We start from the raw sequence: 27,615 nt of genomic DNA, 5'->3' as shown, positions 1-27,615 counted from the left end.
CCCTGCTGGCCACACTATTGCTGCTCCAGGCCAGGTGCCATTGGCCCTCTTGGGCACATGGGCACACGCCGGCCCAAAGCAGTGCAAGGTCAAACCTGCTTTTTCTGCCCAGTGCTCACCAAGCAGAGGGGGATTCCTGAACCTGTCAGGATGGTGAGACGCCTCTTGAGAATCCTGGAGGTTACCTGGCAGCTTGTCCAGTCAGCTCAGCCTTGGTTAAAGAATCAAAGGGACATTTGGAAGCTGAAAGTCCATAGCTGTGGGATTTTGCAAATAGCAGTCTGCCTGCAACATATCTCCTGTGTAACACGGAATACTGTTTAGACACAGGGATTTTTTATTCAGTTCAAAAATGAATTAATGTTCAAGCATAGCTATAACAAAGCTCTCTGTAGCACTGACAGTGTAAATTATTGCAGTCCTTCCTTGTGAGGGGAGGTGGAGGGACAGGTACTGATCTCTTCTCTCTGGCGAACAGTGACAGGACCCAAGGGAATGGCCTAAAGTTGAGCATGGGGAGGTCTAGCTTGGATATTAGGAAAAGGTTCTTCACCCAGAGGGTGTTTGGGCACTGGAGCAGGCTCCCCAGGGAAGTGGTTAAGGCAGCAAGCCTGACAGAGTTCAAGAAGTGTTTGGACAATGCTTTCAGGCACATGGTGTGACTCGTGGGAATGCTTCTGTGCAGGGCTAAGTTGGACTTGATGATCCTTCTGGATCATTTCCAACACAGAATATTATGTGATTCCATGATACTGTAATTTTAAGAGATTTATTTTCAGCAGTTTGACATACATTAACTACAGTTCCTAAAGCATAGAAATACTGTTCAAAAGCATAGTTAACAGTCCCAACAGCAATGGCACCCCTTTGTCCCAGCAGACTCAAAGGGGTCAAAACTCCTGACCGGTGTCTCATCCTGAAGGCCATTTTAATTGCAAGTGACAGCAAAATTTGACCTGCTGGGACTGTTGTTACTGTGAGACCAAACTTTCCCCTGACATGCCCTGAGCCAGCCTGAGCCACAGCAGGTGAGGCCAGGTAAGGCCAAGACAGGCTGGAGAAGTGGGCACCTGGGAATCTCATGAGATTTAACAAGACCAAGTGCAAGATGCTGGACCTGGGTTGGGGCAACCCAGTATCAACACAGGCTTGGGGATGAACAGATCGAGAGCAGCTCTGACCAGAAGGACTTGGGGGTGCTGGTGGGTGAGGCTGGACATGCTGTGGCCACAGGCACTCACAGAAAGCCAAACGTGTCCTCAGCTGCATCCAAAGCAGGGCAAGGGAGGGGATTCTGCCCCTCTGCTCTGCGAGACCCCACCTGGAACACTGCATCCAGCTCAGGGCCCCCAGCACAGCCCAGAGGAGGCCAACAAGAAGATCGCGGGGATGGAGCACCTCTCCCGCAAGGGAGGGCTGAGAGAACTGGGCTTGTTCGGCCTGGGAAAGAAAAGGCTTTGAGGTGACCTAATCGTGATCTTCCAGTACCTGAAGGGAACTCACAGTAAAGACAGGGAAAGGTTATTTACAAGACACTGTAGTGACAGAAGGAGGTGGAATGGGTTCAAATGGAAAGAGTAGGTTTAGGTTACATATCACAGAAAAAAATCCTTTACCCTGAGTGTGGTAAGGCACTGGCACAGGTTCCCCAGAGAAGCCCCATTCCTTGGAGGCACTCAAGGCCAGGCTGGATGGCGCTCTGATAAACCTGGTCTAGTGGAAGTTGCCCGCGGGGTTGGAACAGCACGAGCTTTACGGCCCCTGCAGCCCAAACCATTCCGCGGCTCCGGTTCCGTGAGGGGAGCTCGCTGCTCCCGCCGGGGGCGCGGCGGAGGCGGAGCCGCCCCGCCCCCGCCGGGCGCAGGGCCGGCTCTCCAAGATGGCGTCGGGGCCGCCTCCGGCGGCGGCCAAGCTGTACGGGCCCAACCGCTACGTCTCGCTGCCCGCCGAGCTCGACGCCGACACCCACGACTTATCGCCGGAGAAGCGCCGCGCCGAGGCCGAGCGCCTGGCCATCCGCTCCCGGCTCAAGCGGCAGTACCTGCTGCAGATCAATGACCCCAGCCCGCCCGCCATCATCGTGAGTGGGGACGGAGAGGGGCCAGGGGGCGGCGGGGGAAGCGCGGGGCTCGTCCGCCTCACCCGGCGGCGTCGCGGAGCGGGGCCCGTGCATGGGGCCGGGGCCGGGGCGGCGGGACGCTGGGCGCCCTCCCCGTGACCTTGGTTGGTGCCCTTCCCGGTGTGCCTTGGCCTCGTTCCGCGGGTGGAGGGGTCACTGCAGATCCCCGCGGGTGGAGGGGTCCCTGCGGAGCCCCGCGGGTGGAGGGGTCACTGCAGATCCCCGCGGGTGGAGGGGTCCCTGCAGAGCCCCGCGGGTGGAGGGGTCACTGCAGAGCCCCGCGGGTGGAGGGGTCCCTGCAGAGCCCCGCGGGTGGAGGGGTCACTGCAGAGCCCCGCGGGTGGAGGGGTCCCTGCAGAGCCCCGCGGGTGGAGGGGTCACTGCAGAGCCCCGCGGGTGGAGGGGTCCCTGCAGAGCCCCGCGGGCCTCACCGCCGTTCTCTTTGCATCCCCAGGAAAATCCCGCCTTGATCCGCTGGGCCTATGCGAAGTCCCAGAACGTGTACCCCACTTTCCGCCCGACACCCAAGATGTCCTTTCTAGGAGCTGTTTATGGGTTAGGCCCCCTCCTCTTCTGGATCTTTGTCTTAAAAGCTACCAGGGTAAGTCGGCCGACAGCGCTGAACATCAGCGAACACCACCAACACCGGCCTGTAAAATGTACATCTGCTCGGAGTCTCAGTTTGTGGGATCCTCATGCGCCTGAGAATGATTAATACATTAAAGTAGTGAGGGAAGGAAGGCTGATAGCGAGCCTGCTGTCTCAAAGCCTGTTGCTGGCTGGAGAGGCCTGTTTTTGTGAGAGCCCTTTATTGTACCCTTGCAGGTATGGCCAGTCACAGTTTGGCTGATCAGGCTGTTTTGTAGTCACAAAGCTCTGTGTAGCACTGAGTGAAAATTAATCCTAAATTACTCTTATTTTCAGCAGTTGACCTGCATTAACTATGCCTTTTGAACCTAAAATACACAGGAAGCTTATGGATGACAGACCTAGGAATATCTCTGCAATTGCTAGACCATTTCTCTAATTTAGTGAAGCAAATGGGGGGGGAGTAATTATGCTAATTGCAGTGTCTGAGCTCAGCTGGACGTTTTAATATTTTGGAAGGTTTATCTTGCTTCCATTCTAGTTCCTAAACTATGAGTGTGAGAATCTGAGCAGTGGTAGATCATTACGAAAAAACTCAGCTATGTACATACATTAAAAAATGCTACCAGGCACACAGTGGCTGTTTTTCATAGAGAATTTGTGGCAGTTGTAAAACACTTTTATTTCCCTCTTTTGCACAGAAGCAGCATTTTAGATCAAGTCATAAACCACAAAGCACTAACATAAATTAATAGAATATTTTTAGGGAATCTTTTTTGCTAGAGTGAATTGAAAATTCAGGTTTTAGGAAACATGCTTAGTATGTTGATGTAAATGTTTTTGAGACTTCAGTGCCTGTGCAGTATTTTGCCATGCTGAAGTCTCTAATTAGTGTCCAGGTTAATTCACTTTCCTTTCTTGCAGTTTCTTCAGTGATGTTTTGGGATTTTTCTTGTTTTTTTGTGGTAGTAAATAAGGCACGATAGTCACAGTCTTTTCTCTTAGGAATGTTTGCTGTTTGTCTGGGAAAGCAAGAGAGAAATTTCCAAGTTTTAAGTAAATCTTCTGGTTTTATCCAGCAGAAGGAATCTGGCCATTATCCGCAGTGCCTGTGTACTGTAGTGGTGCCTGTCAGAAAGGTACATGACTGCAGAGTGAGGTACAAATGGATAGAAAGTGAGCACAGGCACTCTTAGACAAGTTATTAAGTTTCTCCACAATTAGATCTCTAAGATGGATTATTCAGCCAGAAGGAGGAGGTAGAAACTAAGGTAAAAATTACAAGACACAACTAGTTAGGTGAAAAATGCCTTGCAGGAACTGGTCTCTGCTGGCCTGTGAGAGTACCTAGAAGTGAGGTCCATCTGAGCAGGTCTTCAGTAGGTGAAGCTAAGTGCCTTGTTGTCTTTTACTTTTAAACAGTTTGTGCTCACAGAATCATTTAGGGTGCAAAAGGCCCTTAAAATCCTGTATGGTGCTGCTATATTCATGTAGTCTATGCTGAAGTACTAAAACTGCTGTTCTGTTATCCCAGGCTGCTCGAAAGTCCTTCTCTAGTGGGATAATGATAAATGTTCCCTTTCTTCCACAGGATCGTAAGGAGAAGCATATCCAGGAAGGTAAACGCAAGCCATCACCGCTCAGTGTATTCCTCTGAGTTTCTGGAATTGCAGTTATGTTCATGGGATATAAATAAAATAAGATGCATTATGTGGTGACATTTCTCTGTCACAAGAATAAATATTAATTGCTTGTTGGTTGTCTTGCTTCTTTAAACTCATGGGAAGTGCAAAAATGTAGGATCTTTATACAGAGAGGGTGTTTGAAACTCAGCCATTGTACTCTTTTGGTGTACATGCAGAGGATCCTTTTAAACCATGGAAGTTGATGCTGTCCAAGAAGGCTGAAGTTTAAAATGACTAGCAGGTTAAAATGCTAAGCAAGACCACAACAGTTTCCTAAAGGAACTACTGCTTGCCTTCCAAATGTTTCTTCTTGGTATCACTTGGCTGTGGGTGCCACTTTGGCTGTTTGGTTTGTCCCAACTGGACAATAGGCAAGTTCTGTGATACATTTTTAAGAACTTAGGAGTCTGCCCGACTGCTCTCAGTAAGTTAATTTTTTGCTAGTGAACTATAAGCCTAAACCATGTGTTTGTTTATTGCAATAAACTTCTATTCTTTTATTAGTACCAGATTTGGAGATAGTGAGCTGAATGCTGTCACGCTATATGTAACTAGAATGTCCACTAATTCTGTTGTTCCTGTGAATGAAAGACAAGTGTAAGACAAGGATTTTTACTTTGACACTGTCTTGTAGTATAGGAGAATTCATCCCTGTAAGGGAGCTGTATTAAAAAAAAAAAAAATCCATCACCAAGCATAACTGAATCTTTTGCCTGCAAAGATGCCTTTCCTGTTTATTCTTACAAGAACACAAGTTTTTCCTGTACTGAGGCGTGAGTGCAAAGAAAAGATTTTTAACGCACACTTGAATTTTTACGTGGCCTGTAGGTGCCATCATGATCCAAAGAACCCTCATTCTTCAGAGACTGTGGGAGTGGTTTCTTCCCAGGCTCTGAGGTTCGTGCCAGAAGCTCAGTCTGATACAATAGTTGAAAACTTCCCTTCGCCTGCTGGGAAAGCAGCCAGTGTGAAGTCAGCAAAAACAGGTCTACTGCATCCTTTCTTTTCCTGCATGATGAAGATGTAAATATGGGCCATTTGCAGTCACTCTCCAGCAGAGTGAGTTGATGAGCTTTTCCACATAATCACAAAGTGGCTGAGGTTGGAAGGGACCTCTGGAGGTCATCTGGGTCCTACCCTCTGCTCCCTCAGCTCAGATAGGCCTGTCTAAAGTGGATTGTTCAGGACCACATATGTACAAGTGGCTTTTGAATATCTAGAGATGAAGAGTCCACAACTACTCTGGGTGACCTGTGCCCATGCTCAGTCACCCTCACAATAAAATCACTCTTTCTAAGTGTGTTTTTTTATGGTGGGTTTTTTTGGGGTTTTTGTTTGTTTGTTTGTTTGTTTGTTTTGTTGTTGTTGTTGTTGTTTTGGTTTTGTTTTGGTTTTGTTTTCGTTTTTGAAAATATTTTTAAAAGTGTTTCCTATTGTAGCTCTTCCTGTGTGGGCCCTGAAACGTTCAGGCTGTGTGGAGCTTGGTACTAATGCTGTGTACAGAAACTGGACTAATCAGTGCCCTGGTTTTGCAATCCCATATGTGCTTCCAGCAATCCTTTTGCACCAGTTTCTGCAGCTTGTTCTGCTAGTTTAACTAAAGCAAACCCGTATTACTCTCTGCAGAATAGCTCCTAAAAGACTGTCACAAATGATATTACAAGATAGAGCTGTGGATCAGTGCAGAGGCATCAGTGCATGGAAAGTGTGGTATTTAGGGAAAGAAATAATTGCTTGTCTGAGCATGCTAAATTAGCTATTCTTGCTGCCACAAACTAATTTGATCTCCCAGGACCCATTTCCTCAGCTAATTGGAACTCGAGTTGCCACACATGTAAATTCTCCCTTGCAGCTGTATTTGTTTCAGGCCAGCTGAGCAAATGCTTCAGGGTGGGTTGTGGGTGAGCACAGCGCCTCTGGTCTTTTAGGCCAGCCTTGGATTGATGCTTGCGGCAGCTGCCACAGCCCTTTCCTTTCCAGCTCTTTCCAGCCCTGAGTCTCTGATGCTGCATCCCTGCAGATTTGACCATGGTGCTTGGGGAAGGCTGCCCTACTTTTCTCTCTTGTTATTTCCAGAACACTCTGAGCTGTTTTCTTGCTAGGAATGAGTGTGCCACGCTGCTGGAGGTGGGGTTGGTGTTTGAGGCAGTGGTGCTGGGTGCAGTGAGGGACGAAAGAGAAGTTTCCCTTCAGATATCTAGGGTGGAGGTAGGAAAGTGAATGAGCCTTGTGGATTTTTACCCTTGACTGATGTGTTAACACCCATATATGCTTTGGTGATGTGTCTGTACGAGAGAAATTCAAGCCTGTAGGTCACTGGATGATAATTTAGGTCCCAAACAGAAAACAAGCTCTTCCCCTCTATGAAACATTTAGACCTCATTTATCCCTGGATCAGTCTGACTAAATCAGCTTCTCTGGCAAATTGATTCTCCCAAATGTCCTTTTCTGAATTGACTATTTTAGAGTAAACGTCTCTGTAGTTTTTATAATACTTTGCTCAAAGCTGATGCCTCTTTTTTCCCCAAGGACCTGGTGCAGATCCAAAACTGATGATGGGTGTAACTGACTGATAACTGTGTCGCAGGTCTGCATTTCCTTCTCTTTGGGAAAAGGGCTTCTCTGGGGAAGTAAGAAACATAGATCTGGTGGCACCAAGTTTAGAAACTTTCAAGTGGGTGTGTGCTAAAGTACACGCTTGAAGTGTGGGGTGCCTGGGCTGCGTTCCTGGTTCCCACTCTACCTGGGGCTTTGCTTGCTACTCCCACCCTGTGGAATTCACCAGCTGGGGGTTGGGCCTGCACACTCCAATCAGTGTTGAGGTCCTCTGCTGTGTCTGCAGTTGAGCTTTTTTCCAGGAGCAAATGCTTGGACTGGCCAGAGAAACCCTTTCACATTTGCTATGCTGCAGTTTAGCACAGAACTAGGAAGAAAGTTTGTCAAGTGCCGACAAACAAGTCAATACTGCAGGATGGCCAGAACATGGAATAGAAGCTTTCCCTCACTTAGCAGTGAAGTGCTTTGGATTCTCCAACCTTTTTTCATTTGTGGTCTACTTTTCTGACAACCAAGACTTTCCTTGGCAGCCCTCAGTGGATGAGCAGGTTGAAGTGGCTTGCTCTGATCGTGGGCTTAGGCCTGGTCGAGCCTTCAGCCGTGTTTATAAAACTCTTCCCATACAGACAGCATACCATGCTTTGTCAGTCCTTAGCTTCTCCCAGGGAAAGACACGGGGTTGTGTTTTCAGGAGGCCCTGTGAATGGGAGCCAGCTGTCACCTTGTGTCCACACAAGGTGCAGCTTTCACACCAGCTACATGTGGTGAGAGCCACGCAAGTACGTCAGCTTCAGCATGTCACCAGGAAAGCTTTAATTGGATACTTGAAAGTTAAGAATAATGATGGGTTTTACTGCACTTCCCACGTTACTTAGGGATGATCCTTTTCATTGCTGGTGGAAGTGCTGTTCTGTGCTGGAGCATTCTGCACTGCCCGAGTTGACTGTGCCATGACACACAGGTATGCTGGATTTCCCTGCCTTCACTCATGTTGCATGCAGCAAGCACTTCCCTTTACTTGCATTTAGGGTTGAAATGACTTTTCAGAGGTTCCCAGCACTTGTAGTAGTTTTTGTCTAGGCGATTTGAGGTCTGGAGGCCCCATTTGGTGACAGCAAGGCTGAGGGATGATTCAAACATGAAGGCCTGTTGGGAGGAGGAAAGGTAGTTAGATTAAAAGAGGAAAAATTTAAATCCAGGCAAAGTGTCTGCTCTACCACAAACAGAATCTGTATATGTGGCCCAGTATTTCCAGTTTCTGTCTTCAGCCTGACCAACTCAGGGAGAATGCTCTTCAGATCTAGCAATGCAATGCTGGAATTAGTCTGGGCTCAGGAGTGACTTTGGACTCCCTGCCTGCCCAGGAAAGCCAGGTTGTTCCAAAAGCTCTAGTTCAAGGTCGGTTGGTTATCATTATTAGATTTTAGGGGGTAGAGACAGGAGGACAGCCAGTGCGTTTGCTTCTTTGTCCCTAGGCTAAGACAAAAATGAAATTCCCAGCTTCCTGCTCAGGCAGCAGTTTATGTGGGCAGATGATCAAAGCTGCCTGGCATGGGATGTCTCCAGGGGAGCTCTTGGGAGTTGAGCAGTGCTCACCAGTGAGGGAGCTGAATGCTGCAGCAGTTGGGTCCAAGTACTTTTCCAACTTGCCAGCAAGAAGCGACAGTACTAGGCTTTAGTTTAAAAGTGGGCTGTATGGACTATGCCATGCTGTACTCCAGCTCTTAGGAGCTCCCTTGGCTCCTTACCATGGTCCCATCTGCAACCCGCTCCGGCTCCAGCTTGGCTTTGCTCGCCTTCTCGAAGCAGTCAGCGTCTGGCCCGTGAGGGGTCATCATGCTGTGCAGGCTGCCACCTCCTGGCTGGAAACCTTCCTCCTTCGCTTCGTAGTGGCCTTTGATGAGCCCCATGAACTCGCTCATACAGTTCCCTGCAGGAGGCAAAGAGAAGAGGTTGCAAAGAAGGGTGGTTGGGAGGGATCACAGACAGGCTGTGAGCCCCTTGAGAGCCATGAGCTAAGCTGGGCCAAGCAGAGGGTGGAGTGGAAGTTTCTAGACAGGGTATCATGCTAGGGGACATCAGGGATCCTACAGGCAATGCTTGTAAAGTTGTACAGGATTTTATTACCTGGATTCAGAAAGAGCTCTCTGATGAGGGATGTTCATTAGAAATGACCTTAATGAAGGTGGTTCCATCAGTCCCTAAATGACATTGATAGACCTGTGCTTTTCCCACCATCTTGAGCTGTGTTAGTAATACACCTGCATATGGACTGCATGATGTAACCTGAATTTACAGACTTGGATTAGGGACTGTGAAGCACTGGAAAGGAAGTTCTGTATAATCATCCCTGTCTTATGGACACAACATACCTGATCAACAGCCTTATGAGAGAGCTTGCTCTGCTGTCCCAGGTTATAAACAGGAAATTGTTTTGATACTCTTCTGCCACCTCTAGTGCAGTCAGGTACTTCATCACCTTATGCTTTAATTCCTGCATTATCTGCCTATTTCTCTACAGCCACTGTATGCCCAAAGACAAGAAGCCAAGTTCTGTCCTTCCCCGAGGAAGAATACTTTCCGTAGACCCTCTGAAACCACTAGAGTAACATACCACTAACTTAGGCAAGGATGGTTATATCTAATCATTCAATACTTGCTGAGTTATGCTCCCTGTAAGGAAAGTACTTTAGCAGCTGTCATCCAAGCTTTCAGCTTTCTTACACCTGATGTGACTAAACAACATGGCAACTTTCTGCTCAGCAGTTAGTTTTGGCAAAACCAGGACATGTTTCCGTAGCTATTTTATATATAGCCCTCTTCAACCACTAGTTCAGTCTTTGTTAAGTACAATCCAGGGTCTGAAATGTTTTACAGCAAAACTAATTTAGCTCAAAGCAGGGTTGGCCTATATATGTATGCAAACATTCATTAATTTTCATTCCAAGTTGTCAGTGTCTCATGTCAAACTGGATAGTTACAAGCTTTTCATTGAACCTGCTCATGTACTGCACTTGACACATTAGAACTGCAGTACAGACCCCGAGAGCTGGATAGCCAATTTGTCTGCACAGGAATTTTAATATCTCTTAGGAAGTCTGAGCAGGTAAGTAGGAAACCAGCCTGGAACTTGAGAGATGAGCAGAATCCAATCTCTTTTTCACTTGCAAATTTCATATGTGAACCCAAACAACTTAGGTGTGCCTCCCTTCCCTATTAGTTAAATAGCGTTGTCTACAAACAGGATGTTGTGAAGTTAAAATCTCATAGTGGCCAGTAGGTGTTAAGGAGCCACCATCATGAGAATCACATAAGCACTCTCTCAGACAGAATTAATACGTGCCTGTTGTATAAAAAGCATATCAGAGATTTTCAGTCTAAGTTCAGAAGTACTTAGGGGTAATTCACAGCCTCTAAGGATGTAAATGTAGCCAGGAGAACTCAGTATTTACAAGCTGCACAGCCCCCTTTGTATGTGAAATTGTTATGGTGTCTAAGAGGAATATTTTTGAAACACCATTGCTATACTTGGGGCAAAGTTAATGAACTATGGAAATCGTAACTCTTGAGTGCATCAGAATTCTCTGAACACAGGCTTTTCCACTGCACCTGAGGAGGGGAGGCAACAAAGGGTTTCTGGCAAACAAGATAAGCCTCTTGTGAAATACTTGGAGAGAAGGGAGTTCGGCAGAACTGAATTGTTGGAATCCATATGGTACTTCTATCCCAGAGTTGCTCAGTCCTGCTATACCTCTCTTAATGCAACAAGATTCTTGTCACAACACTAATTTCAGAAGTAATAATGTGTGCAGTGTCTTGATAGTTGACTATCACAATGTCTGCCTTACTCACTCAAGTTCTTCCCCTCTGTGGCTGGGCTAAAGCAAACAACCTACCTGCTTATCATGAATTTAGTGCTCAAGCTTATGGCTGAAGTGCTGTGGCCAAGTGAGTAGCTATGGCAGCCACAGCTGTCCTCAGGGGTCCTCTTAGATCATCACAACATGGACAAGAGAAGGAGAGTTCTTTCTGTCTTTCAGCACAGACAAAGCAAGGTTGAACAACTCCATATTTGGTACAGCTCACAATGCATCCATGCAAACTTAGCACAGCTCTGCTGATGAGCAGCAACTTCATAGTAATTAACCAGCAGTGTGTCTCACTTCTTAGGGTCTAGAAAAAGTGTCTTGGCACTGTCCCAGCCAGTCGAGAGATGTGTTTTCATGTCACCCTCATTACTGCAAATGAAAGCAGAATGACAGGGCGGGACTTTGCCTGTGGGACTTCCTCAGATGACCGCAGAGCTGCCTGCTGTGCTTCAAGTGCCACTAATTCTGCTGACCTCCAAGGTGCTTGGAAATAATCTAAGTAGCAGAAGGAACTGGCTGTTAAACTGTGGTTAGTAAGTGTGCAGAAAGCCTTTCAGCACTTCAAAGTGACCACACAGTGGTCACTTAACAGCTTCTGAGATGGGGCCTCTTAGCTGTTAATGTAAGGGGTGCAGAATGGCCAAGCTTTCCCCCTCAATCTCACAGAGGAGGGTGTCTTATCCTATCCCTGGAAGGGCAGTCCCATGTTGGGAACTGGATTTCTAGCATATATTCAATGCAATACCTTGCCATGCTCTGCCAAGACAATGCCAAAAAACTGCCAAAAATAACCAGCTCAGCGGATGGCAACCAAATCCAAAAAAGTATCAACCAACTCCCTGCCTAAGAAGCCAATTCCTCATCACTGGCTTTTTAAATGCGAGCAGTACCTCCATCACTGAGCAGGTGGTGAAGAAGGGCTGAGGAGAGCCAATTCCCTCCTTTGCTGTAACTCTGATCTCACCATGCAAGTGCCAGCTCTACACTCCTCTGTGCTTCTCACTGTAATATGAGATTTCCCTTTCCCCTGTTCTTTATCTGTGTACTCTAATGAGATATTAAGTGATTCATGGCTGGGTGACAGGACAATATCTGACTCATTTGTATGATGCCAAGTTCAATATGCACCTAGGCTCTGTGGGAGCCCCTCGAGTACAGACACTGCCATCTATGCAGAAGCAATGAGCCCATCACCTCTGAGTTTTCATGAGGTGCTTTAAATAGGAACATCTTTGGATCTGTCCATTTTCCAGGGAGGACTGACTGACTCCAAGAAGCTGACTAACTGAGCCAAGGACAACAAGCAGACTGCTGCTTCCCTGCACATGCTCTCAAAGAAATGGAGACTTGTTTCTTTTCTGCAGTGCTGGGCTCAAGCACGAGCAGGAAAGCGCAGACGTACGGTGGTAGTAGGGTGGACGGAAGGTGTTGTTTGCCACCCCCCATCGCGGGGGGAATATGACAAAGTCGGCGAGGGCCACTCCAGCACGGGTCGTCTTGGCTGTCAGGACAGTGAAGATGGAAGGGTCCTGGAAAAATGCAAAGTGAAAAAGCATGAAACAAAGCAGGGCTCAGAGCTGTCTGCTCAGTTCACCCGGGTGGTAAAGCTGACCGATACAGCCTCTGCCTTGCCTAAAGTCTTTTGCCACCTGCGCCTGATAGCATGGATGAGATTTGGGACCCTGGGGGACAGCACTCAGCATCCCAATTCCATGCTGTACAGGAGGGACAAGAAATGGGTCTGGATGGTTCTTTGAGTAGCTTTGACGATCCTTCCCCATCCTGGCCCTTGCAGCTAGCAGCATAGATGAGGAGGGTGTACAACACTGCAAGATGAGGTACTGCAGTTCCAGGAGCAGTCTCCAACACTCCTACCACACAAAACCACACCTCTTCCTTAGCCAGTTATGAAGGACAGGAACATCCTGCTAGAGGCATTTAGCCTCACAGCCCTGTTAGTTTACAAATGGAGGAGAAATTGCAGAGAAATTGTGGCTTGTTGAAATCTCCAGTCCAGTAAAATGATTTTCTGGGCTTTGATCCCAGACTCGGCCTTCTCCTGGCAGATTTTTCTGGAGTTATAAACAATACTTTCTGTTGGTTTTCTCACTAGAAATGCTCCAGTCTCCATTGCACATCCACTTGCATTGCTGTGGGCACCTCTCCCACTGGACTGGTTTCCTTTTTAGATGAGTTGGTCACATTAGTTTTGGCTTTAGTTATTTTCCATAAAATCTGAAATTATTACAATGAAAGCTGCCAGCTCTTCAAAATTAAATTCAGTGCTGGACTCAGAGGAACCACAGGAAGGAGTCTGTCCAATAGCAAGAAATAAATCAAGGCAAGAATTTGAAGTAACAGTGTTTTTGCTGAGTTGCACGGTGTATGTTGGCATCAGTATTCATTCCTCCTCCAGGGCACAGAAATTCTATGCTAAGCTGCACAGAGCTGTCTAAGAAGCTGATCAACCTCCAGTTATGTCTCTGAACCACAAAGGAGGAGGTCTTCTCCTATGAAACCTTGGTTTGGACCCAGGGAAAGCAGTACAAATGATTCCACACTGTTTCTTAGAGTACAACGTATTTTTTAAGAGGCACAGAGCCCCTGGAGCTCAGGGTGGGTTTGGATGGTATAGTAGCCACAAAATTCTGCTTTGCCTTGCCCAGTTCCAGAACTTACCGCGTGGTCAAAAGCAACAGCATTAATGACCATGAATTTTTCCAGGTGGTATTTGTACGGTGTGTAGTTCCCATGCCAAGCTACAACATTGTAGGGGGAGTAATCCTAGCAAAGCAAAGAGACACAGGATTACCACATACAGCCTTCCAACATGCTGCACATCTGCAGGATGCTGCTCTTTCCCAAGTGATAAGTGGATTTAGTACTGGTTAGAGGTACACTGGTGCCTCTTTAAGCACAGCCCAGTGTTTTGAGGATGAGGTTTTCCTCAGCATTTCTGCTTGGTAAGCCTCAGCTTTCCCTCTGGGGTTTGATCTCTAAGAGCTTTTGAGTGCTCAGGCAGTGTTTGGACAAGGCCAGCTGCAACACCAGCTTTCTGGTAAGGAAACCAGCTCCTCATTTCTACGTTGTCACTATAAACATACGGAGACAAAGACCACTGTTGAGTTTTTGGACAACCAAGCCTTCACAAACACTTTTTTCCCAAACTGAGGATCCTCAGCTGGAAAAATGAGTGACCCAAGAAAACAAGGGCTCAGTTCTGCTCCACATAACCAAGCAGGACTTTATGAGACAACATCCATGCTGCTGAGCTGCATATCCCAGGCCATGGGCTGGCGGTCACTGTGCTTCAGTGTTACCTGTTCTCCCAGGGCATCCTCACCTGCTGGGCTGCAAACAGCTTGCCCTGGTACTTGCTGATCACTGTGTAGCCCCCTGGCACTTGGCGGTCCTCGTACCACGCCACGGGCACCAAGAAGTCACGTGGGTTGGCCAGGCCATTGGCTCCTGGGAGAAAAGGAGAGGTGACAAAGCTCTTTGGGCAATCTGCTAGTGAAGTGAGAGGCTGGAGCATTTCCTGGCTTCATGGGTGCCATTCTGTGTTATGGATGACCCAGCTGGTTCTTGGCCCACCATGAAACCTGAAATAGTCATGCACTTCTCGTGCTCCTATGAGTAGGAGTAATTGTAACTCATCCCAGCGTTCAAGCCCGTGCTCCCTTTGTCACTAAGACAGGTCTCCACTAGTTGCCTTCTGAATGTGATTAGTATGTCATCCTCAGTTAAAGGCATGTAACAACCAGGAATTGAGTGAAAAATGGAGGATGAATTGCTCTCTGTTCCTGGACATTCTGCTGACAGGAGGCTTAGCCATGCAGAAGTTACAAGGCATATCACAAGGGGGCCAAATACATTTCTGAATGCTAACAAAGAGAGCAATAAAATAGTGATACCTACAGACTTGGGGCATACTGAGGGGTTGTTTAATGTGAAGAGTGCATTTTCAAAGTGCAAAGCACCATATGGGTGCTGGACCATTTTTCTCCTCATTAGTATTATTGTTATAAAGTGGTTTTGAATTTCTTGGATAAAAATGCAGACATTACTACCCGCTGCTAAGGTTTAACAGTCACTGCTTTTCTCCAGCTGTCACTTTTTTTCAAGTGAAAAGTGAAGTTAAAATAAAGTAAGACTGAAATACAAAGGATCTTGGTCTCTGAGGGGAAGGCGGGTAGGTGGTGAAGAGGAGCGCTTATAATTACCACCTCCTGAAAAGGTTTACAGGCAAGTGCACTCTTTTTCTTTTCTCCAGAAAGTAAGCCTTATAATAGATTCCTGCCTTCTGGAGACAAAAGAAGCACCCCAAACCAAAATCCCAAAGAAAGTCTAACTGTGCCTGAAAAACCAGCTAATGGGAAAACCTTTTACAAACAGGCTGGGCAACTGTATCAATAATCTAGTGGTGCAGGCACAGGGTAGGGTAACAGGGAGATGGCAGAAAGCTGCAGCTGGCTAGAAGGCAAGCGGTTGAAAAATCACTGTAGGTTCCATGTGTAAAATGATGTGCCCAGCATGTCATACAGAGAGGATGCTCCAGTGGGGTTCCATTGAACAGCTGCAGGTTGGGTTGGTTCTCCACTGAAAGAAGGACAAGCTTCACTTTCACCATGGCCATGAGATACAAATGCCCTTGAATGCAGATGTGCCACACCAAGCTTGTTACTGATTGATAATACCAGTTAATTTGCTTGAAGCATGGCAGGTCCTTTAGATCATGCTGAGACCTAAAAATATCTAGGGGAGAAAAAAAAATCCAACCTAAAACAAAACAACTAACCCCAAAACACCAGTCTGAAAGTGGAGAACTGTTGGCACTGGTTTTGTAGTTATTTTAGCTGTTACAAGAGGAGTTTCACTTCCCTTCTCTGAGACAATCTTAGTAGCAGTAACCAGGAGGTGTTTTTCTCAGCAAGAGAAATTTGGAGGCACGTATCCAAAGGATAAGGAAGGTGACATAACCTGAGATGAGCACTGCTAGAAAGCTGACTGGGAAATCATGGTGTGGGCAGCAGGCCTTCAGAGTGCTGTGTCCCCTCACAATATCTTTGACATGGCAGCAAGAGGCTGTGCCTTCGCAATCTGTGACTCTGCACAGAGCAGAAGGCATCTGCACAGAGGATCTGTGATTTATGAGAGCCAGACCTGCACTCAGTGGAAGCAGATCCTCCCCAGCAGCACCACACAGAGATGTGAATGTGCTGCTGATCCAAGTCTTGTGCTGCTCATTTTATTGGTTTCTAATTCTCCAGAGGAAGCAGTTTCTAACACTGAAGCACTCCAAGGTTCCTCTCTTAACAGAAGTAGGGGGGGAAACCACTTGATTAAATCTAAAATGAGCCTTCAGTAATATCTCATTTTCAGTTGCCTCTGAAATCCGCCCTTCCTTTTACCAGGAAAATTCTCTCCTGTCACTCTAGTTTATGCCATATCTGTAAGTATGAGGCATCAGTGGTGATGGCCTTTTGGGTTTCTTTTTGGTAGGAACAGGTTCAGAGCCAGCAGATGGGGGCACACTGACCAGAACTGAAAAGAAAATAGTAGAAAAGAGGGTGGGAGATAAGTGGTCCCTTCAGAGCCAGAGGAATCTCTGGACAACTGGTCTGTCACATTTTTTGGGGGCAGATGCTTGCTCTTCTGGGGAATAACAGTGCTGGAATGGAAAGCATCTTTGTGAAGGAGCATGTGCATGGGAGGATGTGATGGATTTGGGCTTGCAATTCATGCCTGTCCCTATGAATTCACTGTAGGTCTAACAGGAGATCATTACCAATGGGTCCCAGGTCAGGCAGCTCGAAGTGTGCCCCATACACCTCCAGGATGTAGCCTCTAGTCTCTCCAAACACCTCCACGCTGAAACGCATTCCTTGCTGGAAAACAAAGAAAGATACTAAGATCCTCCCAGGTCTGCTGACAAACCATGAGCAGCTGAGTGCAGGAGTTGGCTTGCTCCAACGTCTGGCTCTGAGCCACAGGCAAGGTGCCTTCAGCCCTTACCTGGATGACACAGATTTCATTGGGCTCCACTAGCATCTTCCCAAACTCAGTTGTGATGAGCAGTTTCCCTTGCTGGGGCACTGTGGAAACAAAATGCAGGCAGAGGAGCTGAAGGAGTGTGATGATTGCCATCTTCTCTGTCCCTGTCAGAGCATCCAGGCTCCAAGGAAGAGCAGTGGGCCCTTTCTGACACAGCTACACAGGGAGTCGGGGCTCCCATGCAGACTCTTGCAGCAGAGACACCTGCACTGGAGTGAAGCTTCCTGACCAGCCCTACAGCCCCATGTCACAGAAGGTGCTTGTATGAGCCAAAGCTTCGTGGCTCCTTGGTGTAAGGTTTGCACCTAAGGTTTGCACAGTCCAAATAAATGGGATTTGATACATTTGGGTCTATACCTGTCTGTCGCACAGTCTTCACATGAAACAGTGCATGTACCCATCTTTGTCATGACTGTGGCAGTGTGAGGTATCTGGGAATAACTGCTTCCTGAGGGTAGAAGCAATACTCTGCTAACATCTGCATTGTTTTCCATGACTGTCCTGGCATAGGAGAGCTCACATTTTGACTTGAAAAACTAGCAGGTTTACGAAACCTGCCCTGGCACTTTTACTTCACAGTAGTGAGGGAGGTGAGTGAGAACAATTTAATAGCTATTTGATGGGACAAATGTTCCTGTTGGTGTCCCGAAGGCATTCCTGTTCCTTACTCAAGAAAGATACAAGCAAATATCTGACTTCTGATACCACTCAGAATATTTTTCAGCATGTGTGGACTTTATGTGTCAACCTCCACACTCACTGTGGCAGTCTGGTTGCCTGAGGCTGGCACAGCATGGGAGCTAAGCTGCTGTGCCAAATAATCTTGGGCTAAAGCAACAAAAGCATCTAACTATAAGCTGTTCAGAAATCCTGAGGTTTATGATTTCCAGAAAACCTCTGCCTGTGGCGTGTCTTATACTAGTCTGGGGAGCACTGGGAAATGATCCCTGAGCACTATGGCAAGGAAGCTGGGTCACTGCTCAAAGAGCTGAGGTCTGACACAAGAGCAACTCCCCCAGCCGAGCTGGTGCCAGACCACCAAATCTGCATGGCATGGGGGTGAAGCCGACTCTCCTCCAAATCTTGGCTGTAGAGCCCCAGACTCTGCAAGAACAAAGAGGCAGGCAGGTGGTACCCCAGGCAGAGCACCTGGAGGAAAAAAAAGCCAAAGCATCAACTCACCAATCAGGAAGTCGCCATCTGAATTATAAAGGCATCTAAAGAAAAAGGGAAACAGTAAGGTTAAGGTGCTATAAGCCCCATGCATTTGTGCACACCACAGCCACAGCTGGGGAATTTTGAGCTGGGAGAGTTTCACAAATTCACAGAATATTCTGAGTTGGAATACACAAGGATCATCAAGTCCAACTCTTAAGTAAATGGGCCAGTCTGGAAGCAGCATGTTCTCTGACCTCTGCCAGGTCCCTGCCTTTGTATTCATGGGCACATCAGCTATTGTAAGCTGGGGAGTGGGGCTGATTTCCCCCCGAGCCACTGCAGGGAACAGCAATGCCTGCTGCATGTACGTTGAATTCTGAGGAGCAGCTAGGGGACCTAAATCCAGCACATCTCCTCTTGCTGCACCCCCATGTCCAGCTCCCTACTTCCCTTGTTGGTTCCTCACCCACTTCCCCGGTATTTGACCGCAGAGCACAGCTGCTGCAGACATGGAGAACGTGCTTGCCTGTGCACACAGGACGTACAGGGCTGCTGGGAGCTGCACTCAGGTTGGTGGCAGACAGACAGACAGCCTGGAGCAGCCTGAGCCACCAGCACGGCAGGCACTGACCTGTCGATCATGGAGGTGTTGCAGACAAAAATATGGACAGCGATGCCATTGCGTCCTCTGGGCTCACCAGCGCCACACAAGGTGTGCAGTCCCTGCAGGCAAACCCAAAGCACCAGGAGTGAGCAGGAGGCAGGGGAGCAGGGGCAGCCCTCCTTCCTCCCCTCACCCCACCTCCTGCTGGCTCTCACCTCCTCTCTCTCTTCCCACACAGCCTTTCTCTGTGGGGTTTTTGTCAAATGTGTTGGATTCTCTTTAATATAATAAGGGTTTCTTAAAATCCATGTAAGCTAGTGTTTTCCAGCCAAGGGTCTGGGGAAAACTGAGGGTTGGTTTTTTTTTTCAGAGCTTCTTGAAAGTCAATAAAGAAAATCAAGCCCATTGCCAGTTGCCTGAAATCTGCAATCCTCTCCCCTCCCATAGAGGCTCTGCAAGCCAAGTGGTTTCAAACCTGCCAATATTACCCCAATTCTGAGCATTCTGTGTGCCCTGCCACCCCCTGAGGGCAAACAGAGATGGAGGATGCCCAGATGCCCTGGTTCCCCAACTCACGTTCACAAAGTCCATCTTCTTCTGAGGGACTTTTGGAATCTCAAAAGGTTTCCATCGCAGCTAGATTGCAGCAAACAAAAAACAAGAAAGAGGTGCCAGGGATCAGAACAAAAATGGTAGTAATTCAAAAAGAAAGTAGACCCCTGTCGTCCCTGCCCCCCCCGCCTCCCCCCGCTTCTCCTTGCTCTTTTTCCTAATTTCCTTGATAATTTGGTTTACATGTAGTTGGTTTTCATGTTTGTTTGTTTGTTTGTTTGTTTGTTGGGGTGGGGCTTTAAAAATTTTAATTATAATTTTGTAAAGTAATTGGCAGTCCTGTGTAGTGCCAAGGTTAAAAAAAAATTCTGTTTAAAATCTATCTCTATTAATAACAACACTTTTGAGAGCAAAGAAATTCAGATAAGCCAGCTTTCCACTGTCAAATTGGTCCTGTGCTCCATGCTGAATGATTCAGTCCTTCTGTGACCCAAACATGACATTCTTGTTTGCTCCACCTCATTTTCCCCACATCCAAAGTAGAAATAGCTCTGCCTACATGAGCAGGAGACATGAGCAGCACTAATTACTTCTTGCAAAGCCTATCAAGGTCCTCAAGCAGAAGGTGCCAGAGGAGTTCAAAGTATTTGTTGGATTTGAATCCACCAGCATCCTCTCAAAGAAGTTCCACAGTTTATGTTTGTCTGGGTTTTTTTGGTTTGTTTGTTTTTGGTGGTTTTTTTTACCATGACATTAGTTATTGGAATTTGTTTTCTCCCTGCCTCTCAATCATAGCTTCCCTTTGTCATCTCTGCTCCAGTCTGGAGAGCTTTCTTCTGTTTCAGCATTTCTTGCTCAGATGCCACCCCGTATTTTTTCATCACGTTTGACACATTTTCAGTTTTGTCATCTGTCTTTTATAATTCTGCCATTGTCCTTGGGTGATTTTAAAGCGTCCTTTGTCCCATTGACTTCAATGGGCTTTGCATAAGGTGCCTCCATATGGCCATCTTTTCAGATGGATGAGGTTTGCTGAAGCTCCTTAGGTACCTGGGTGAAACACAAAGCATCACAGGGAAGAATAGGTGTTGTTCAACAAACTGAACTTTGTCTCAGGCTCTGCTTCAGAGAGGGCAAGTAGGAAAGCAGGAAGGTGGCTCCCACTTCCTGCCAGGAAATAACTCCTCTGGGTTTGGTGGTTGCCACTGAAAGTGGCAAGAGAGGGAGTGGACAGGAGCTTTGCTGTCTCCTTAGGCAGAAAAGGTACTACATGTAAATGGTTTCAAATGCTTGAGAGTTGGGCATCTTGGAATTACTGTAATCATAAATAATCATAAAGGTAGATGTAGGGTGCAGAAGGGCATCAAGGATGGATGAGGTGATAACAGAAGTCATTGGAGCTTCATCTGGGAAGGAGCGCCAAAGGCATGTAAATATGAGCCTGTCACTGCTCCTTGGTCAATGGCTGGAAAACATATTCCAGCAGATCTGGGAAATTATTTAGACAAATGGCGAGGCTGCCAGGAGGCTGGAAATTAGCTAATCATGATGCATCGAAGGGCAAAATCTGAGAGAAGTGAAAACCAATGACCGGGAGATGATGTTGGGAGGAGAATGGCAACAGATTAACAAAACCAAATGTTCTGGGGCTGGCAGGGAAGAAATCATGATAAAGACAATGGCAAGGCTATAAGAGAGGAAGACAAATGCCATCTCTCCGTGTGACTCTCCAGAATGAAGTGAGATTTCCCACAAGGGCTGCAGAGAAATGGGCTGGCAGCCAGTAGCCTCTCCAAAAGCTCAGGGAAGGAGAGGATGGATGGCAGAGACATGTGGCTGCTCTGCTGGCTGAGCTGGGCCGTGACAATTTGATGGGGGACACTGAAGGAGAAGAGAGAGCAGATGAAAAGGTGGCCAACAGGAGCCCCCAGGGGAGATGCCTGGTAGCACAGATCTAAACCTGTGGCACTGTAGCCGTGCTGGGAAGCAGCACAAGGATCTGTCAAGATGGGAAGCAACAAGCATGGAGGGTTGTCCTTCCTTGGGTGACCATGGTGAGGAGCAACAAACAGGTGGCAGACAAGACCCTGCTTCTGAATTGGTCAGACCCCCAGGAACCCAGGGCTCCTCTCAGACCTCTTGCAACTCAGTGCCTTTGCACTTCTGATTAGTTTGGCATTTGACTGTCCTCCTGGCAGGACCAGGGTTCCTTCCAGCATGGTTACCTGGTTGGGGTCAGGCTCAATTTCATCCCAGTCGTGTGTCAAGTGGCCCTCCTCGAGAGGTTTGAAGGGTTTGTGGCAGACTGAAGGTAGGATTCGATACAGCCAGCTACAAAGAAGGAAAACACCTGGATTAGCCTGGGAAAGAGGTTAAACCCTCTGGGTAGCTGCTGGCTGATTGAGCTCCTAGAAAAACATTTACATGGGTGGCAACTGGAATAAAAGGTTTATTAAATATCAAATTAATGACATTAATATTAAAATTACATAGCAAACAACAGCTCACAGCCAGAGGTTTCCAGAGAGATGGCTTTTATTATAGGCTCTAAATATAAACATGTCCTGCTTTATATAAGTAAATGTCTATATGTGTATTTACATGTAATTACTTATATCTACATTCATACATCTGCATATAAAAAATAAAGATACAGCTTTTTCTGTTGCTGAAATACAGCAATCTCACAGCTGGAAAAAGAAGTTTGTTTAAACACAGATATAAAACAGTTCAGACAAGACAGGGACAAGCAGTGTCCAATGGAAAGAACAGAGGAGCTCTCTGGAGACAGCCTGTATCTGAATTTGGGTGGACTACAAAAAGTAGCATCCTATGGCCTTGGTTGGCCATGCCCTTGCAGCAAAGCCCAGAGTTTTATGTGACGCTTCCTGCTGCTGCAGGAGGCCCCCCATGCCTCTGTCACTGCCTGTCGCTCTGCCTCCTGGCTGCCTGCTGTGGCTGTGGCTGTGGGCCCTGCCAGCACTGTCACTCGGCCATCCACACACCCTGCATGGTGCAGCCAAGCCTGAAGCTGGGCTCTCAGTCAGGTGAGAGAGCAGAGGTGATCAGAAAAGCCTGAGCTAGGCAGGACAGCCAGTGCTTTTGATGTGTTAGCAGTGGTGGTGGCAGTTTGTGCAAGTGGGAGAGGGGAGGAGGGAGCTCTCCCTTGAGAGCTGGAAAAATTCCATCAAGGACAACTTCGTGCAGCAAACAATGATTCATCCCTTTCCCACGCACACTGAGAGCTGGCACCAGCCTGGAGAGCAGAGGCATCTCAGATGATGCACTTGCCTGTCATTTGAGCAAGCAGCAAAAGGGACAGAAGAGCCACAGTGGGAGAAGCAAAAAGAGAAACCCATCTTTTGCAATCTGGTTATGGCTGGTGCATGACAACCAGGACAGAGCTCTGGGAAGCTTGCTGCTGGCTGGAACAGGCTGTTCCCAGCACTGCTGAGGTGTTAAAGATCATGCTGGGTGCCTGGCACCTTTCTGAAGCCCTGAGCAGCCCCAAAATGGGAACAGACTGAGCTAGCAGCTCACTGGCCCCAACAAGTGTGCAGGAACATCCCTCAGGAGGAAAGAGTCTTTCTCAGAGGCCTGGCTTTGACACTGTCCATCATCAGGTGCTTACCAGTGCCAGTGGCAGGGGTGATCCCTCCATAGAAGCATCAGGACTGAAACCCTGAGGTTGTTTCACACAGCCCCCATAACCCATTCAGGAGGATGGGGTCGCTATGAACATCCCCCCTTTCTTCATCCTTCTCAGAAAACCACTTTCTTTACCACCCCAATCACTCCTTTCTCAGCATTTTCTTAACCCACTTGCCCCACCAAAGCCTTTTCTCTCCCTCTCCTGTGGTCTTCTGTCCTTCTGTCCCTCTCCCAGTGCACAGCAGAGGTTTTTAACCCTTCTGGGCTCGCAGAAAGCACTGGTGGCCCTGAGGCAGCCTCCCCACCGCTCCCCAGTGCTCACTCCAGTGCCACCCCCCCCCCCCGGTGCAGGGTCACGGTACCTGCGCTTGTTGGTGGGCCGGGGACAGGTGAAGGCGGAGCCCGAGAGCTGTTCCGCGTACAGGCCGTACGGGCAGACCTGGGGGTTGTTCTGCAGGGGAGGAGAGGGAAAAATTAGGAGTGAGAATGGAACTCCAGTGGCATGGAATTTGGGTCTGAAGCCTCCGGCAGCGCACTGGCCTGGGCACCCAGCACCCTGATGCTGTAGGGTGCTGTGCTCTCCTGAGGCTGTGCTTCAGCTCCAGTACTTGTGTGTTCTTGCTCCTCTGAGGCACCAGCCAGACCCCAAACACCATTCTCACATGCCACAGAAGTGCCCTAAGGAGTCAGCACAGCCACTGAGGCAGCAACAGAGTAAGCTGCAAGGGGTGGTGCTGCTCAGGGTCGGAAACAGGAGTATCAGGGAAAAGGAAATAACTCCCTGTGAATACAGACTGAAAAGCAGACTGGTACTGAGCACAAACTTTTCTCAGACCAAGTGTTTAGAGGGGTTACCCCAGAGCATCATGTCTGGCTGGCTTTTCAGAAGGCTAATAAAGACTTACAGAAGCTGAAGGCACTGAATTTCCCCTTCTCCTCCTGCCCTCTGCCTATGGAACCAGTGCCCAGAGCAGGCTTTTTGGTGTCATACTGCTTCCTCCTGACAGTGCTGCTTGCTGCCCAAAAGCATCAGTGACCTGTGTGGGAGCCTTTGCTCTCCTGCAGGGTTTCTGCACAGTGAGAGTCCTCCTTTGGAGTACAAAGGGGCCACTTCCCTCTCTGCAGAGCCGTGGGTACAACTAGCACAGGTTTTAGCAACCCTTATGAGTTCATAACTGGAGGACAGATTTCTCCTTTTCAGAGAACAGAAATGAAGCATTTTGATCTAAGTAGGCCACCATCTATTTGTTTAAGATCAGCAAGAAGCAAAGACATCCAAGAACTGCAGGAAACACCCAGTGGGTGTCATACACCATTTGCTATCCCATCTCCTTCCTGCAAGGTCTACTGTAGCATCCTGTATCCTGCTGCTGAGCAGACCAGACATCCATATGGTATCAAACCCTGCCCTGAGAGGTGGGCAGAGGGGAGAGCTAAAGCTCTCTGAGTGTGTCTCTCCAGCCCTCCAGCTCCATCTTGTCAGTACGGGTATGCAGTGAAGCAGGGGGATCAATAACCCTTGGAATCTTTATCTTAGCCAGCACTACTGCAGATGCCAGTCTTATAAATACTGCATCAGAGAAAGGATCCACTCCTGGGACTGAAGATCTTTTTTGTCTAACTTGTTTTCAGATTTTTCTGTTAACTCTCTTGATACAGAGTTCACACTCTGTCCAGATGAGAGCACCTCAGCCAGGAGCTGGAAGAGTCTGCTGTGGAAAGTGGTGCTGCTGTGGAAATCCTCAAAGAGCACATCCACCACATCCCACTACCTTTTCAAATCAGCAGCCACCACTATTGGTCTTCCAGGTTAAGGTGCCTCTATCTTACATCTTTTCTAGCCAGCCTCAGTAACAAGACACCGCACTGGCCAAACTACCAGCCTGAATCAGCACAACAGTTCGCCTTTCTTGGGAGCCCACTGTGGGCTGCCATGCAGACCTAGGGGACATTTGCATTTAACGTGACACAGTGTTGTGTGTTAGTGTCCTCACTGGCACACAACATGTAAAGTATCAGAACTGGGGGGAATCCAGAAAACTTAGGAAAAGCAAAAGTTGAAAAAGTCTCCATTTGACCTTAATTCCACTGCTCTCTTTGCACAGATGGGGAAGAGGAGCTCCAAGGGATGTAATTGGCTAAGCATCAAGTCATAGAATCCTAGAATGGTTTGGATTGGAAGAGACCCTAAAGATCATCTAGTTCCAACCTCCCTGCCATGGACAGGATCACTTCTCACTTGACCAGGCTGTTTAAGGCCATCCAACTTGACCTAGAACATTTCCAGGGCTGGGCTATCCACAGCTTCTCTGGGCAATCTGTGCCAGTGTTGCACCTCTCTCATAGTAAAGAATTTCTTAATATCTAATCTAAACCTGCCTTCTTTTGGTTTAAAGCCATTCTGTCTCATCCTATCCACTACATGCCCTTGTGAAAAGTCCCCCTGCAGATCCCTTGTAGCCCCATTTAGGTACTAGAAAGTGGTATAAAATATCCCTGGAGCCTTCTCTTCTCCAGGCTGAACAACCCCAACCTTCTAAGCCTGTCTTCATAGGAGATGTGCTGCCATCCAAGTCCAAAGGATTACAGGAGATCCAAGGGAAGCCACGGGCAGCCTCAGAATGTGTGCTGGTGTAAAGGAGACCAGCACAAAAGGAGGTGAGAGGGGTTTAATTCTTCAGGGTTTCATTCTCGCCTCTGGTCACCAAGAGAGCAGCACCACATGAGTTGCAATTCCTTTCCTTCAAACAGAACAACCCCACATAATTTATTTTCATCCAACATGATCTTGGAGGTCTCTTCCAGCCTAGTGATTCTGTGAACATGCTTGCATGTTCAGAAGTTACTTTAAAAAATGAATCTGTCACTATTACTACAGGCATTCATGTCCCCTCCCTACAAAGAAGCTTCTCCCCTGCCTCGTGTGTCAGCTTCATTGAACCCCATTCCTACAGAAGTTGTGAAATCTGCCTCTCCTGTGTGAGCGTATCTCTCTACCAGTCTTCAAACTTCTGCTCTGGTTTGATCCAGAGCTGGTGGCTTCTTTCTCAGTGTGGCTGAGCCACTTCTATTGCAGATTCCTTTAGGAAAAAAAAAAAACCCTGTTGCTGAGCAGAGGTAATTTAGGCACGTCTTAACATCCAAGGTGAAACTTGGGAGCTCACAAATAACTTAAAAATAGAAAGTATGAATGGAAATCTTTAGTTCTGACTTCTGCCAGCATCTTATTATTCCAGTCTTGTATTAAGAAGGTTCCTGGAGATTTTTATGGTGGCAGAGAGAAAGGAAACATGTTAAGATGAAAAGAAGCCAAGGGATTAGATATTCACTCAAGAGTGCATTTTGATAAAGCACTTAAAGAACCTCAGTACCTGTCCCTCCGGTAAAGCTCCTGGACAGCGTGGATCCTCAGAAGCATGTTCATTTCCAAATCCCGACATGTACTGTAAAATAAACCACACAGCTCATCACTGTTTTGAAAACACAATCAAAACCTCTCCAAAAACCCACCCATTGCTTTCCCATGCGTTTTTCCAGGTTCTTTGTATGCATTAAGACTTTCTCAAGTGATCTGCTTGCATGTTTCCCCACACCATTTTCACAGCTCCTGGATTTGCTTCATTAGTTAACCATGTGGTGGGCTGGGAAGCACAGACAGGAATTGCTCTCCTGAGTCTGCATGTCCATTTTGACTACATTCTGCTCCACCAAGGCACTTGTGAAATAACCCAAGTATCACATGTACTGTCAGACTCAAGGACAACAGGGTGATGGATAGGAAGAACTGTGCACCAGCGTAATGGATGTGTGCCAGCACCATTCATGTTCAGTCTGACTTTGCTTCAGTCATGGGTGTTCCAAAATCTGCAGACTGCCTAGCAAATTTGTTTACTGGGTCCTCAGATTCTTAGGGAATGAAACTGGGAATCATTTGGTTGACATGCACTGTGATAAATCCCCATGCTCAAATAAAAGGTCAGGATGTAGATGGGGTGAGGGAGGAAGGGAAACACAGCCAAGTTAAACTGTGTCACTGATCTGTCCTAAATAAGCGTTGTCCTGTTGGGCATGAACAGTCCACCATGGTAGTAAGCAGGAATAAATCCATTACTGGGTGATTGTCTGGGTCTCTAGAGCAGTGAATTCCCAAGAGACCCATGGATGAAACAGATCTACACATCCTCCCATACCTGCCCTGCCTACAGCTGCCATGGTCTGAGCATGGCTTTAAGCCACAGGGTAGAATGGATGCAGATCCCAACTTGGCAGCACTGGGAAAAGCCCTGCAGCAAGCCTGAGACATATGAGGGAAGCAGAATAACAGAGACCTTAGCTTTGCACTGTCAGAAATGTAAATACAGTCCCTTCAGCTGCTGCAGGAAGCCACAAAGCAGCTCTGTTGAACTCTGAACACAGAGGTGTTTTTTGGCAGCGACCAGCGGTTCAGCCCCGTGGCCTGGGGAGGGAGTTAAATATTAATGCTGCCTTCAACAATTGCAAGAGTAGCGGGGCTGCTCATCAGCCTTCAGACAGCAGTGCCAGGATGGCAAAGCCCAGGAGCCCCTAAGGCTTGGCTGTCACACATCCTGGCTGTGACCAGCACTGAACAGCCCTGGCAGGAGCAGAGATCATCCATGACCCCCCGGAGGCACAGGTCGGAGATTAAAGTGGACTGACGAAGCCCCTATACCTGGTTTGTTTTATATATAGTATTACAGAGCCTGGATTAGTCCCCCCAGGGGTGCTCAACCTCAGGCAATTTGCAGCCCCCTTATAATT

The 27,615-nt window shown here is 47.6% G+C and overlaps 2 protein-coding genes across 2 annotated transcripts; one reads left to right on the top strand and one right to left on the bottom strand.

The window, feature by feature from the left end:
• The first annotated feature begins 1,837 nt into the window (after positions 1-1,837).
• NDUFB4 (NADH:ubiquinone oxidoreductase subunit B4) lies at positions 1,838-4,464 on the top strand. Its single transcript, XM_063394034.1, has 3 exons — positions 1,838-2,080; positions 2,574-2,720; positions 4,299-4,464. Exons 1-3 carry the CDS (start codon positions 1,880-1,882, stop codon positions 4,362-4,364), a joined length of 414 nt encoding a protein of 137 aa, XP_063250104.1. The 5' UTR covers positions 1,838-1,879; the 3' UTR covers positions 4,365-4,464.
• A 3,262-nt stretch (positions 4,465-7,726) lies between these two features.
• Positions 7,727-27,048, bottom strand: HGD (homogentisate 1,2-dioxygenase). Its single transcript, XM_063393426.1, has 14 exons — positions 27,027-27,048; positions 26,208-26,299; positions 23,199-23,287; positions 21,411-21,516; positions 19,210-19,269; positions 18,661-18,752; positions 18,054-18,088; positions 16,833-16,912; positions 16,606-16,705; positions 14,161-14,285; positions 13,497-13,601; positions 12,220-12,346; positions 8,697-8,878; positions 7,727-8,094 (listed from the first exon to the last, which is right to left on the bottom strand). The coding sequence occupies exons 1-14, from the start codon at positions 27,046-27,048 to the stop codon at positions 7,963-7,965; spliced, it is 1,347 nt and encodes a 448-aa protein (XP_063249496.1). The 3' UTR covers positions 7,727-7,962.
• Between the last annotated feature and the right edge of the window lie 567 nt (positions 27,049-27,615).

Source organism: Prinia subflava, chromosome 3, assembly GCF_021018805.1.
Source record: "Prinia subflava isolate CZ2003 ecotype Zambia chromosome 3, Cam_Psub_1.2, whole genome shotgun sequence".
In the NCBI taxonomy this organism is placed as follows: Eukaryota; Metazoa; Chordata; class Aves; order Passeriformes; family Cisticolidae; genus Prinia; species Prinia subflava.
Note: the sequence above shows the minus strand (reverse complement) of the source record. Positions and strands in the feature narration are given on the sequence as shown.